General features: G+C 41.3%; 1 protein-coding gene across 2 annotated transcripts in view; it reads right to left on the bottom strand.

Moving 5' to 3' along the window:
• Window positions 1-15,178, bottom strand: part of NETO2 (neuropilin and tolloid like 2) — a 30,288-nt gene extending 15,110 nt beyond the window's left edge. The window contains exons 1-3 of one of the 2 annotated variants that reach the window (XM_015639716.3): window positions 14,866-15,178; window positions 2,906-2,962; window positions 1,307-1,447 (exon numbers count right to left, since the gene is read on the bottom strand). In XM_015639716.3, coding sequence (XP_015495202.1) covers window positions 1,307-1,447; window positions 2,906-2,962; window positions 14,866-14,899 — 232 coding nt within the window. In that variant the 5' untranslated portion in view covers window positions 14,900-15,178. Of the gene's footprint in view, window positions 1-1,306; window positions 1,448-2,905; window positions 2,963-9,298; window positions 9,860-14,865 lie in introns of those variants that run through there. The other variant, XM_033517199.1, reaches the window with a different exon arrangement.
• Window positions 15,179-15,703: the final 525 nt, after the last annotated feature.

Genomic DNA, 15,703 nt, shown 5'->3' with positions numbered 1-15,703 from the left:
CAGTGTCAGAATTATCCAGGTGGCTACAGATGTTGGTGAGTCTGAGCCTGTGGCAGCCTAACATCAGGTTTCGGATCAGAGCCCTAAATCCTGACTCTCACATCCTTGGTTTGGATCCCAAGACTTTCTCCTGTATGAATGGCTTTAGTGTTCCTTGTTCTTGGCATGGGCTGCTACGTGAACTTCCCGATCCTGGCTGGGATCTGGAGTGACAGCGCTGAGGAATCACAGGCTGCCTGCTTTTTCTGAATGCCAAAAGGATTTACTCTCGCGTCTCCAACACTCCCGTCAGACCTTCTGCCTCACTCACACAAGCTACACGCATTTGGAGATGCTGTGAATGTTGGCAGTGGTCTGCATGAAGGAGCAGACCTTGGCTAGAAATTCTGGAGGGCCTTGGCCCCACTCAGGCACCCACAGTGTTTCTGTGGAAGGACTGAGGAGAGCTGGAGCTGCTCCTGTGCCCCAGCCCTGCAGCAGGGCAGGTGGGCTGCTCCCCGGGGCACTCCTGGGCAAGGTGCAAAACCAAGATGTGCTTGTGAACAAGTGAAAAGGAGGGACCTGTGAACCACTACTGTGCTGTATAAATAAAAACTCATCAAACCTCATTACTTGAAATATTTCAATTAATTGATATGAATCTGATGATTAGGCTGACTAATATTTTTAGCTTACTTCAGTGGGTTTTGGGTGCATTCTAATAAGAGGAAAAATAATTGGAGTGTCTCAAGTCTTGCAGCCTTTATTTAAGATATTCTCATTGGAATATGGTTTTATTCTAGTTAATGACATTTTTTTGTCCTCATCAAACTATTTTAATAGTGACCTCAGCAGTGCTAACAAATCTCTATATTTTTAGTACAGTGTTATGGCCAGATATATCTTTTTTATTAATGAAGGATAGCATAAAGGTTTTCTGCTGGTGAGATAGAACAATGCTGGCAATATGAAATAGCCTTTTGCAATCTATTATCAGTGATATTAAGATAACAAGCTACAGTTTTTATCTTACTAATTCCATACCTTCATAGATTACAGTAAATATGCTGCTCCTTTTCCTGGCTTTGAGGATATATCATATTCTACGTACCTAATTTAATAATGTTTGCATTTCTTATTTATTTGTTGTTATTATTAGAGAGAGAGAAAATTTAGCTTCTTGTTCAAGTAAATGACTGCAGAATTCATTATATTACCAGCACAGCCACACAACACTTTACAGCAGTGTAAGATGAGCTTTAACAGTTCAAGATTTTCCATTTAACAGTAAGATTACAGCAAAACAAAATAGAAACACAGCACCTACCTTCTAAGATATAGATGCACTCTTGATTGGGTGGGTACATGTTTGGGTAGTTTGGTGAAGCAAAATGTCCTCCATTACTGGTCCTGACCCAGTTGTCACACTGAGTGGGAGGAATGCGATTCACTCCAATATTTTGCCCACCTTAAGCAAAAAAAAAAAAAAAAAAAGAATCAAATAAGTTTCTTCTGCAAGTGTAAAACTCTGGCATGACACATTGCCTAAAAAGAAGAAAGTAATTTATTTTGGTTTTTATTTTGGTTGCAAGCCCTCTTGGTAAGGCACTCATTAATATCTATCTAAGAAAATCTTATGCTTAGTTTTGTGGTGGGGTATATTCTAAATTGAATATCAAATATATCCAGAGATCCTTGGAAAAGAGAGGGAGTAATCTTTTTTCATTGTTTTTACCCTACTCAGTTCAGGTGTTTTATACTCTTCTTTCTAAGTGAAATAGTTGCAGTGGCTGCCAATACCATTATTAGATGGGTTATGTCATGTCCGTTCCCATGGAAATATAATTGGAAATATTTGTCAGCTTTCACTGGTTTTGACCCTGATTCCAGAATATACTAAGGTGGGATATATATTTACAGTAATTTGTTGGAGTACAGAATGTTTGTAACAGAACAAATTACAATATGCAAATACGCTAAATACAGCAATGACAGTTAATAAAATTCCTAGCAATAGGTAGATTGCCCTTGGTAGCTAAGGGTCACATTTAGGATCAAAGCTCCTCTTCCAGATGTACAGGGAAATGTGTTCTGTGACTGAGATTATGCAGTTGAGTAAAGTAATCCTTCCTGCTGGATCATTCACAGGAGTTTGGTTTCCATTTCCTCATCCATGGAGAAGAGGCTGGGAATAGTGTGATCTCTGACATTCTTAAGTACCTCTGGCCCTTCTCCTTGGTATCAGCAGAACTGAAAGAGTAAGACACAGGATGTATATTTTCTGCTAGATATTTCCTAAATCTCACCAGGTATTCTCATAGTGTTATTTATATTTACACTGTTTTAATTTCCAGACCTGTGAGAGGACATCCATTCTGGTACAGGTCTTAAATGCCTCCAGTAAATTACATCACCTTCCACTAGTATCTTGACAGCTTTTTGATTTATGGGGGTGAAAACTCTCTCTCCTGCAGAAATTTTTCAAGGAAATTCTGTAGGTGGCAGTTCAAGGAATTCTTCTCTCTTTAAGTGTGGGTAATCCCACATATGAAAAGATAAGGTTTGTGAAATTGATTCCTTCCCCACTCAGCAGGCTTCAAAAATGTTTGTGGGTGGACTATTTGAAAAGCTTGTTGTCAGATACAGAAAACATGAATTTCCGTGGTGGTTTCTTTCCCACCTCTAACATCTAAAAGTGTAGAACTTTACCTGGGAAAGTGAAACTTCCATGTTCTTTGTGACTGCATGGCTTTGTTCATTTGGGAAGAAAATACAGCAAATGGGGGAAAATGGAAAATACTACAGTTCATATTGGTAATTCATGAGCTGTTAATGTCTGAATGCAAACATTTCACTTATATTGTTCAATTAAAAGTTCTAAAACTGTTCCATTTTATGAGAAAAAATCATCAAACTAAAATTGTACCTTGTGTCTTCTGTGCAACGGCAATGCCTTCCACTACCAGGATTGTTACAAGCAACACTGATAAGAGAAATTGGACAGAAAAAACATCAGTAATTCTTCAAACTTATAGACCATTTTCTGCAGTCCCAGTTCATGCAAATCCTGGCATCACTGACCAAAACAACTCAAAACATACAAAAATATGTAATTAATCTATGTGTTTTCTTTAAAATTTTAGTTTATGAAACCAGTGCAGTCTATGTGTACTGCTGGTCCTTCCTCTGGGTTCCTCAAGAAAGTGTGTATGAGAACAGCAATTCTTTGTTAGAGGGGACATTTAAGAATATTTTCTAGAGTTTACATGGTACCTGTTGTCTATAAAACTTCAATATCCCGAAACAAGATGTTTCACTGCTATAATGAACCATATTTATCCTAAAACTCTATTTGCATAATATGTGCAAAAGACTTCTCCAGCTTCCAGGAAATGAATCCAGACCACAGGAGACACTGCATGGTCTTAACCCCTCCATGGATTTCACAGATTTCTGCTTGTAAAACTGGTCTTTGTCTGCTTTGACTGGTTTTTGATGCTGCCACACAATACCAGTGATTTCTTCAAATGATGGAGCATAGAAAATGGGCAGATGCAAGTTCTGGAGATGGAGAGCCTCCCTCTTTCCTTCCTGGATGTTTTACTTTTGGCTTTTCCCGTACATTTACACATTCCCTGCACCCAAGAAGCATGTGTATGAACAGCCCATATGAAAACTCCATATTCCATGGTCCATCAGCAATTTTAAAGCAGGCTTAATGTCCAGGTTTTCTTAAAATGCTTTGTCAACTTTGTCACTTCAAATTGTTTGGGATTACTGGGAGGGGGAAAGAGAATGAAATCGAGTAAATTAATATGCCACTCTTCAAATCTTTCATTTGCTTCCATCTGGAGTATCTCAGAAATTCTGGACACATCTCTTACAGAACTAGCTAAGCAGGCCTGGACTGCCCTGGACAGAAGGAGGCTGAGGGGAGATAGGATACAAGTTACAAAATGACAAGTGTCATTGAGATTGAGAACTGAGCAGCTACTACTTGTCTCTTCCAGTAGAGAACCAGAGGGTGTCAGACAAAGCGAGCAGGTGGTGTATTCAAATTAAACAAAGATTTTTTTTAAAATTTTTTTTAAATGCACATAATTCATAATGCATTCTTGAGGTAGAAAATTCTGTCACAGAAACCCCTTAAGCCTTAAGTTCTTAGAAGTCTGGTATGTATCTGGGGCAAATATAATTTGCTCTACTTTTATACTTGTTCTGCTTTTATATCTGTGTAGAAGAAGATACCAAGCAAGATGGACCTTTGATGTGACCTGATATGGCCCTTCCCATATTTTTCATTCACTTGTCAGTAGATGGCCTTAGCACTGCAAGGCAAAAAAGTGATTTCAGCAGGAATTTTATTGTCACATTCAATAAATTCTTTTTGTTTTCCCAGCCTTTCTGCCTTGTTGCTCAGGCATTTACAGGCTCAGTTGAAATGGAATTTTTTCCATCTGTGGTTTTCCCTGTGTTGCTGTTGGGCTTTGAGCCCTTTAGAGTTCCAGAGTGAGCATCCACTGACTGCAAACCAGTGATCTTAACTGATCCAGATGCTCATCTAACGCTGGCATGGATGTATTATCTTGGGAAAAGATAAAAGGAATCAAAGTCTGCTCCTGAAAGTGTCCATCTAGCATTTATGTTTTATTATCTATGCTTCTGCTGCCCTTTCTTCTCTCTACCCATATTGAAGTAGACTGTATTTCACTCTGAAACTTTCCTCAGCAACAACTGCTTTTTCCTGTGTAAGTCAGGTTCGTAACTGTGGGTGTTTTCTAAAATACCATATGGGTCTTGCAAACAAGTGCTATGTTCTTAGAAGCTTATGTGATCTTTAGGGATGGATTATGTTAGAATAGGTGAAGATTTAAGTAGTTTTTCAATTTCCATCTTTGCAATAATTCTGCATTTTCATCAATATTAATATACTTAAAAATATACTATCTGTCATTATCCAAATACAAAGCAGATGCTGCTAATCATTACTGACTCACCCTAGACTGAAAATTCCTCCTTCAGAAGAAAGTATCTAGTACCCATTACTGGTATTCAGTTATGGATCTTCACTAGTCTTTAAAGCAAATAAACAAATATCCCATCTTTATTCACATATGATTGACATTAGTTTTCAGGTGGTTTTAGTTTTTACTGTTCCTTACATAGATGGTATTATTTCAAATTTATTTACAGTTTATTTTTGCAGCTTCTCTGTTTAAACTGTACACTGAAATATCTGAGTTTATGAATTGCATGAACTTACACTGCAATTATACTCCTGAGATCACTTGTCCCTAACAGAGAATCTTGACAGTGGTTATAAAGTTGTCAATCTCTTTTCCTGTTTTTTCTTCCACGCTGGTTTTAGTGCAACACTTCAAAGTTGGCTTTTATTGTTAAAATGAAGTCAATTTCCACAATTCTGTGTAAATCATGTGTCAGTATGTTCTATTTAATTCACCTTTCCTAAAGATGTGAAATTCCAACCCTCTGTTTTACAAGGACAGAGCAATTTATGCTGCTTCTCAAAATGGAAAATGAGATTTGACTATTTTTCTTAAAGCAAACACACAGAGAAATATGAATGAAGTTAACATGCAGCTAACAAAATGAATGCAAATAGTCACTTTCTAGTAACAGTGAAAAATTGAGGGTTTTTTGGTTTGCTTTGGTTTTTATTTAGTACAGGTCTTTACTATACCTACCACTGTTACAATACACTTTCTTTTTAAATTTCAGTATGCACCTACATTTATTTCAGTGATTGTACTGATGGAAACAACATAGGAATAGATGTTCTATTACACTAACCATTGATTTCCCTTCTTGCTGATGTGGATAAAGAAACAACCCCCCTAAAATGACTTCAGAAAGCCTGATTGGCTTTCACTAGAGCTGTGCCATTTCTATAAATAGTCCAGTGCCTGTATGCTTGTAAATGCAAACAAACAGTGCCTATTCCTTGCAGAGCAGCATGGATATGCAGGCAACAGCACAAGATACAGGCTGAATATTTGTCTTCCTTTCTTCATGTTATATGGATGAGTGGGAATAGTATGGGACACCTCTTTGTTGCCTGCCCTTTCCATCCTCTTCAGTTTTAATCTCTTACACCTCTTTCCTGCCCTTCCCTGGCAATGCCCATCCTTCTCATGCTCTCAACAACCCTTAAGATGTATTCAGAGTAGCCCAGGTAGCAAATGTTCCAGGGTCTTCCTTTGGCACTACTTTTATCCTGGGTGACAGTACGATAAAGCAAAGGTGTCTCTGGCTAATAGTCTGGATGTGTGCTGTCCTTATCAGTGTGACACTGCTGGCAATAAGGTGGAGAGGACTTACCTGTTCTTCCTGAGAGTACTGGGCAGGATTGCCTGAGGTAGGATTGCCTTAAACTGAGTGCATTGACATGACACAGTATAATGTGGAAAAGCAAACAGGAGTTTAGGGGCTGAAAACAAGGTCTATCAATATTCAAGATGAAAAGAAAAAAAATAATCACTCAGGATATTTTTAGACCTTTCAGACTGTCTCCATTAACCCATTTTTGTGTACATTTTAAAAACAACAAAGCAATCTCCTGGCATCCTAAATTCATACTACTTCCTGGAAAAATAATTTCAAATCTCAAAGACTAATGTGGACAGCACAAATCCATTAGAAGGAAGATATCTAGGACAAATCCTGGAAGCTGGTTCAGTACAGAGCTAGTGCTGAAGCACCGTCCTGGTACTGCAGCAGGGACACACAGTTAGACAGGGACACAATTAGAACAGTCATGAGATACTTTCATTAACAGTCTTGTAGCACTTCCAGAAGGATGAAGAATGATCTTCTTATTTCTAATAAACTGTAATTCAAATGGTTACTATGCACCTGAACTTACAATGGAACACAGTATTCCTCTCCTATTTTCCTCTTTTAAAGTCTCTTACAGATCTCTCTGACATTACTGTTCTTCAGTGTGGATGAAAGATAAGTCTTAGCTCCAGAGTCTGTTATGGTACAGGAAGCACAAGTAGGGAGTAAAAATGCCACTTGAACATGGCTTGCTGATGTAAGCAACAGCACACAGAGTGCAGGATTGCACTGAATATCAAAGGGATTCAAGGGCTGAATGGTTTGTTTTTACTGGGTAAGTATGGTGAGAATTCTGTCGGAAGATCCTGAGCTATGGGACACTGACCTTAAGAACTTTGAGATACTCAGGTGATAACCATAATAAAAATTAGTGCTTCTGCACCTTACAGTGAGCTTCCACTTCATGATCTGTACCCTGCAGAAGAGGCCATCATTAAGCCAACAGCAGCATGGACACCAAGGCAGAGATTGAGGAGCTTCTTTTATTCATGAATCTGGTATTTGCTACAGACTTGTATTTCATGAATTATTGTATAGTACTTTTGTACTGCCATTTAAAGCTCTGATAGTTTTTACCTGTGTGAGCATGAACTAGTAATACAGAAAAAGCAGCAAGCGTCTGTCTCTGTTTTTAAAAGCATGGATTTTTCATTTTCTTCACTTCTTTGCATGAAATATTTTAGATCACATAGCCTGCAGACAACTGTATGAATTTTAAAGAGTGAAGACACTAAACATACAATGGAAGTTCTTACTATCCTGTTGCTGAAGTAGGCTTATGGAATAATATAAGCCCTTGGTGTAATAAACTCTGAATTGTTTGCAGAAGTCAAGATGTGCTTTGTTGGTATTGCTTAAATTTTTAAAAATAAATTTAAGCTAAAAAAAAATAAGGCAATTTCTGATAAGAGTGTATATAGAGAGGTTCACAAATGTGTGGCTCTAACTTCTCTTTAAAAATGAAAATAATAGTTAGTTTTGCAATAAATTTGCGCTCAACTCAATACTGAGAAATCAGCATGTTCCTTAGAAAAACAAGTGCTTAAGGCTGCAAATCTGACATATGCTTGTACTTTCTGGCAAAACATCTTCTTCAGATTTCATGGGATACAGTACAGCTCTGAGCTCCCTATGATATGTCTTTCCCCTGCTCTCTCTGCATGCTCTAGGGATCTTCACAGAAACAACAGACTCGATTTGCTGTGTGGCTCTGAGAGCAGTGTCTGTCTTCAGTGATGACAATGGGGGATCTATGCATGCAGGGCAAGCTGAATATCAAACTGGGGAGCAGTCAGGCACAACTGAGAAACAGAGTGAAACATTCCACCATTTTTAAAAATAAAGACTTAATCATTTAGAGTATTACACATTCTTAGCATAGTGGTAGCCAGAATCCTAGGGATAAAGATGACAGACTTTGCTTAAAACAGGATTCATTGGATCTCTGTGCTCAGCTCCTTGGATTAGGCAGCACCTTGTACACACATAGTCCAGATAGATGGTAATTGGCAACACACAGGTCATGCATGTTGGAAAATCTTGCCAGGATGCCTGCTTCTTTCTGGCAGATACAGCCTAGAGTAACAAATGCTTGATCTTAATTACATACTCTGTTTTGCCTTATGGGAATGATTCCTTTTCTGTGTATTCTTCTTAAACCTAGTTCCTCATTTTCCCTGTGTGCTAAAATTAGCATTACTTTCAGCAACTGCTCATCACAGTATTTCAGGTTTTATATCCACTTTTACTCACATGTCTAAACATTAATATTAGCTATTAATATCCTGGGGACATTTATGATTACTAGATCCTATCCTATTCTCTGGCCAACATTAGTTGCATGTTTTGGTTGTTTTTAAGGACTCTGATCAAGGATTAGTTGCTGCACAAATTCAAAGTGAGTGATTGACTGGTGGGTGGTCTTGTAAAGAACTTGTACAATTCAGACAGACAGGTCCAGACACATTGGATTTCATGTAATTCTGTGTGGATGGTCACCTCCTTTTCTCTCAAAAAGCTTATTAACTGCTTTTGGATTCAAGCCACTTTTAGCTCAGAAACACACGCTGTAAATTTCAAGGAATGAGTTTTTTCTCTCTCTTCCTAGCATTTGCTGTGTTTGTTAATTGACAAAAGGAATACTGGATTGCATCTGTTGCTGCTGTATTTAAGGCTAACAATTCTGTTGCTGAGGATGAAAACACGGCAGTTTTTAAATCCCAAACATTTTTATAGCTCATAGTCTGTATACATTCCTTAATCTATTGTGGTTTCAACAGAACATTTGCAGATAGGTAAAATGAGTATCAAAGAGCAGTTAAGGTGGCTGCCTACAACTTATCCTATTAACAGCTCCAGTGGTTTCTTCATATTGGAACATACAGCAGGATTGCCACAGAATAAAGTACTGAGATGAAGGTGTGCATCAGGCAAAACATATTTTAGCTGGTTTAAATCTTACCCAGAGCATGCTAGTGGAGCTGCCAACACATTTTTAATCCTTCTCACAAAAGCTTGATAGCAGAAGTGGGCTTCACCAGCTATTAAGAGTGACTCTGGTGCCTTCTAAGATCCAAATCTTGTTAGCCATTAGCTGCCAGCAGGATATCAGAATGCACTCAGGTCTATTCTCAGATATAAGAGTTTCATCTCACTCCAGCTGTTTCCAGTAGGGATTCCTCTCTTTAAGATTGCCAGAGAAACAAATTGGGACTCTATCTCTGCAGAGAAACCAGGTTAACTGATTCAGGAAGTAAGTGCAGTTCTCACACATCCCTTTGATAAAAATCATCTCCAGAACAATTCATGCTTGGATGGATCTGTGACAGAGTCCCCTCTAGGTTTGCTCAAAACATTTAACATTTCTGATCCTGTCCTCCATTAGAAATGTATAAGCAGCTGTGGGCTGCTTCATTTTACCAGTTGCTCCACATCCTGTTACTTACAATCCATCCCTGGGTCTGTCTGCCAGCAAAACTTCTGCCAGAAGACTGATAGCTTTCATTTTTAAAATAGAAACTTTCCTTTTTATATGGAAGAGCTTTTTTTTCATCTCCAAGCTGTGTGCAGCAAGAGAATGATGAGAAGACTGCATGTGCAAACCATGTTGATGAGGGGTTTCAAAAACCTTATTAAAATATGTACACTGACTTCCAAGTTCAGATGATTTCCCTCTAGCTGACAGAGGTAATCCTGCTGCACATGACTATTCTGAATACATCTTTCCCAGAAATAACTTACTCCTAGAGAATTTGGATAGTGATACTTTTGATATAAAAATCAATCAGATTATACCAGACTTCTTTATCTTCTCTTATTTATTAGCAATATACTATATTTTTTCAATGGAAATCTTTTCTGGAATGTCTGTTATGAAATTAATATTTCAAGTTCTTTTCTGCTATCTTCTGTCTTGTCTGGCAACAATTTATGTACAGATTACAGTTTTTTCTTTTCCAGCTTCTCACTCTCAGTCCCTTAAAAAGAGACTTAACTTAATGTTCATCAATTTTACCATAAGATAGAGAAGGAGGTTTTGTGAAATGATTTCTTAACATACTGGCCATCCTTTCCTGCTGCATAGTGGGGTCAGCTTTGTAATAACAGAAAACTGAGTGAATCACAGAGATAAGCTAAAAGAAATATGGATTTTTTTCCATTAGAAGTTACCTGCTGATTTTAGTTGTAAAATTTACACTCCCCAACCCCATATCTTGCAGTATTTGAGGTGGCAGTTGCCAGTCATATGCTGACAGAGGCAGCAAGCTGTTTAAGTTGTCCTAGACTATAAGTGCTTCATTAATTAAAAAACCAAATTGGAGTGTACAAGGCAGACAAGCAGCAAGCTTGTTTGCAGTGTTAGAACCCCAGCTTGAATCCAAGACACTAAAATTTTTCTTCAGTCCAGACAGGTTATACTCCTAGTGCTGGGTTTGTTTTGTACATAAACTACACATACCAGAGTATGCGCAATTAGCAGCTCTCTTCATTTTTGCAGTGAATTAAATTGTGACTTTCTGACAGGTTCATAAATGATGAATAGCTTCTAAAGTTTTACTTCAGGGGTAATTTTTCTGTCTAATCTCTCCTTGTGAATTAAACCTTAAGGAAGATGCTGAAAATCTTAACTTTTTCATTAGATAGGGATACATAATTTAGTAGCTCCTTTAGCTTCAATCCAATGTTATTCCATACTCTGGCTACAGCCATATTACAGCCACCTGATTTACACACTGACATTAGCTATTAAATAATTGTAACCAGCTTGTTCTGTAAAAATTTTAGTAGACATGGTCAACTATGTTTTAGGAAAAAGAGGGAGTTAATGTATTTGAAGTTATGTTGCAGGGTGGTATATTTTGAATATGAAATTTGCATGTGTATTCAGAGCAAGGCATAATACCACCAAATACTTGCCTTAACACTGCAGCTTTTTGAATCCTGTTCTGCAGTTATTTGAGTTACTTCTGCTGAACTGCTCAGCACTGCAAGCAGTTCAGGGCCTCACTTTTTTTCAGTGCAGCAGAAGAGGTAGAAAGTTGATACTGTTTATTAAGTAAAAAATAATATTCCGATTTCACTTGACACTGCCTTCATTAGGGTAACTGTAGCTTCTACAGAGGTTACTTTGCTTTTTGTTTGAATGAACAGATCATGAAACTGTTAGGAGATTTTTTAATTACCTTTTTTTCTGCTTTTTTTCAGCTTTTTATGGCATTATTATACCTTTTGGTTTTGGAAACAGGCAGGCAAAATTTCTAGCTTTTGTGTGGAAAGAAGCATTACTTCCTAACACTACTTGTTTGTGAGAAATTAACTGTTAAAATCATGCCAAAATGCAAATGAGGAGCCTGAGCAGAATGGCAGGAAGTTAAATCATAGTAGACCACATTCTTGCAACCTGATGCAGTTGGAAATAATTCTGTAGTCCACTGGAAGGTTGGGAATGTAGCAGTAGTTTCTTCTCGCCCTGGCTGCTTGTTGAATTATTGGGTCAGAAGATACAGAATTCTCTTTTTGGCTTTTTAAATTAATCCAATATATTAACTGAAACAGACCAAAACTAATGTAGAGGAAGGATTTAACTGACAGCTTGTACAGTTTTTTTAAGCAAATAATAGCATATGGAAATGGAAGAGGGAGCATATTTGAAGCATGGGAACAAGCTCTTAGCAAACATTTTGAGGGAATACCAGGTATGAGGAAATTCAAGACAGGTATATTTACCTCCTAAGCATTACAGGGGCATAGCTTTATTATGAAAGCAGCTGCTTTTCTCTCTAAAGAAGTGGAGAGTTATGGTGCTTTATTGTTGTAGAGCAGTTGCATTTTGCAAGCTGTGCCAGGCTTAGGGAAGGATTCTAGTGTGTTTAAGATGTCATTGAGAACTGAAGGCAGGAGGCAAAGGCTTTGTCTTCCAACAGCCCAAATGCAGCAAGCTCTTGGCCTCCAAGAGGTTACAGACCCCACTGAGAAAGCAGGTGGGCATTGGCTGGGCTCCACTCCAGCAAAAGCTGCAGCCACTGAAATCTCAGGGCTGTCGTGCTCCAGCAGCGCTGCCACTCAGCACTGCTCCCTGGGAGAGCTGGAAGAGAGCAAAGAATCCATGTAGGATGATGGGACTCAGGATGAGACTTTTAAAAGTTTTGCTGAACACTACAGACAGAGGCAAAGAATTACATTAAGATGTTTATTTAAATAGCCCTTGATCTTGATAGCTGAAGAACAGAATTATAGCTCTGAACAAGCTTAATATAAGAAATTCCAACTGCCACAAAGTATGATGGGCTTTTTTCTGCCCTAAGGTAACACAGCCACAAAATAGAATCTTTGTGGACAACAGAAATGTATACAAACATTCCATATTAATAATAGATTAAACTGTTTCTAAGAAGTATTAAATAAAATATAACTTCTCATGATACACTGAACTTCGTGGTACTTCATATGTGGCTTAGCAGAACTCACCCAGCTCTGCACAAGAAGCTATTTGTATGGAGGAAAAAAAAAATAAACTACTGCCACTGTAAGTAGGGCTTCCATGCAGAATTTAAGACGCAATTTGTAAAATATGGACAGTTGCTTTGAATTTTATTCCCAGCAGTTTCCTTCTGGATCTAAATCTATACTTCTATCTACAGGAATATACTTTTTTGTTTCTGATTAGGTGTAATAATGGGACTATGTAATGACTTCTAGTGAAGCAGAGATAAAAGGGAGTGTATGATGCTAAGTAATGATAGGTTGTTTCTGTAGTCATGGCAAGGGATGTGTTTAGAATACCAACAGCTTATTGACTAATAGCTTTGTGCAATTTATGGATTATGAATAATACAAAAAACTTCCTGTAGAGGGACTTTTTACATGGACATTAGTGTGATTATAAAAAATATACAGGTCTGTTCATTGGAAAACCTGTACAGTCAATTTTGCAGCAATCACATATTTCTGAAACGTAATTAAATCTGCATGTGTATAAAGTATTCAAGCAGTAGATACAACAGTTGTATTTTATGGTTGTTTCTTAGTGGCTTCTGACATTTAAATATGTTACTTAAAAGAGGCAGCAGGAAAAAGAATCTAAATGCCTTGTCTTTCCCATGTAAACCATATGTTCTTACGTTGTCTAAACTCAGTGAATGATTAACAATATAGAGAGACAGACATTTATTGAGAACAAGTATCTTCTCTCTCTCAGTTATGATGCTAATAAATGAAAAATATTCTTTGAAACCCTAAGGACATAAAGTCCTACATGCCAGGAACATGGGATTTTATGGCCCATGGAAACATTCTGGATTTAAAACAGACTTTACAACTTTCATACTGTGGGAAGACATCAGTGTATAGACAAAACAGTTCTCTACTCTGCAGTAATGCCTTGTTGGCTTCAATAACACATGCAGTCACACCAACATCTCCTAACAGAATAATTTAAAATAATAATAATAATAATTAAAAAAAACAAAATACATCAGACTGGAATCCCCATCAAGGCTGCTATTGCTCAAGAAGATACAAAATGCTAGAAATAATCTCTTGAGACACAAGGTTAAGTGCTACATCGAGATTTCTTTTCTAACAGAAACCCCTCGCCCATTGTCGAGCTGTATAAATAATAGCACAGACAAAGAAATGCTCAGATGAGGAGCCTTGCTCGGTTGTTTACCTCTGAACAGAAGTAAGTTAGAGACAGGATTTAAAAGCCTCAAGAAGAAAAAGGACAGGTAAACACCAGTCAGGGTTGTGACTCGGGTGACTGATTTTATGAAAACCTTACTGAAAACAGACCTTGCTCCCGATAACAAGTGTGATAATCTGAACGGTGTTGAGCAGCTCGTCAGGAGAGTCCCGAAAGCAAAGAGTATTTTTACTGTGCAAAGACGAGCGTAGGATATTGCCGGTGTGTCTCTGGAATATACGGGTCACTGGGGTAGAGTCGCTGCCACTGTGACCCACGTTTCTGCAGGCTGGGACCCCCCCGAACCCGAGGTGTCCCCGACGGTGGGATCCCCAAACCCGAGGTGCCGAGGTGTTCCCTCAGCTGGGACCTCCCAAACCCGAGGTGCCGAGCTGTCCCCGCCTCTGGGACCCCTCCAAACCCGAGGTGCCGAGGTGTCGCCGCCGCTCGCCAGCGTTAGCGGGACGAGGGGCAGCCCGGGATGGGTGAGGGTCCCCGGCCCGACCCGGGTTGGGCTCCGGCAGCGCCCGCCCCGCAGCCCCGAGCCGCAGCGCTGGGTCTCGCGTGGGGCAGAGCGGGGCTAGAGAGCGGCGGCCGCCGGGCAGGAACGCGGGGCCGTGGGGCGGTGCGATGGGGAGGTGCGGGGCACCGGCAGCTGCCCGGGAAGAGCGGCCCCGGCAGCAGCAGCGGGGCGGCCGCCCCTGCGCAGCCCCCTCGGCCGCCGCTCCGAAGTTTCCTCCGGCTGAGGGACAGCGCCGCGGGCAGCACGGGGCGGCCGAAGGGGCGGCGCCGCCGGGGGTACCGCGGTCCCCGCTCCGGCGGGGCGCTCTGCCGCCCGCGGCTCCTACCTTCCAGCACCGAGCAGAGTTTGTGCAGGGCCATTGTCTCCCGGCGGCGGCGGCGATCAGCGGCGCTCCATGGCCGCGGCGGTGCCCCCCGCGAGGGCGCTGTGCCCGCGGCTACGGCTCGGCCCCCGCCCGCCCGCGGCCATGCCCGGAGCCCCCGCGGGGCGCTCTCAGCCTCCGCCGCCCGAGCGCGGAGCCGCCGCCACGCTCAGTCCCATGGAGAGCGGGGCGCGGCGGGCTCCGTCGAGGCTGGCCTGTCCGGGGGGGCTCCCCGCACGGCGCTCGGAGCGCAGCCCAGCGGTTCCCAGCCCGACTGAAGCGGCTGCTGCTAAATGAAGCTCATTTAAGATGTGAGGGGTGTTTGCCTGGATGAGCTGCTTGTACGCATGTGCCCGCCCCCGACGGAGCCCCGCAAGCAGCCACAGCCGCAGCCGGCGGGGCCGCTGTGCTCCTCCCGCTCGGCCGGGCACCGAGGCGGGGGCGACAGCGCCGGAGCAGCACCCGTTCTCACCCCGTGCCCACGGGGGAGCCGGGGCTGGCCCCGTTGCAGCGCCCGCCTCGGTCCCGCACCTCGGCCCCCGCCGTGCCTCACGGCCCAGGCCCATCCTGCCCCCGTCTGCCGGGGTTTTCCCGTGTGCGGTGCTGGCTGCCCGGAGAGCGTCCCCCGCGGCGGAGGGGCCGAACCGTGCGGCCCCTCTCCAGGACACGGTGGCTTGGATAAGCCTGAATCCCGGCTTCCCGGCTTTGTTTGGGATCTGAGTGGGTCCCGATGGGGTAAAAGGAACACGGTGCTCCCCCTGGTCCTCCGTGGCTCCCCTTCGCCACCTCGCTGGTGGCAGGG

Source organism: Parus major, chromosome 11 (assembly GCF_001522545.3).
Source record: "Parus major isolate Abel chromosome 11, Parus_major1.1, whole genome shotgun sequence".
Classification (NCBI taxonomy): Eukaryota; Metazoa; Chordata; class Aves; order Passeriformes; family Paridae; genus Parus; species Parus major.
The sequence above is the reverse complement of the archived record's forward strand: the minus strand, read 5'-3'. Positions and strand labels throughout refer to the sequence as shown.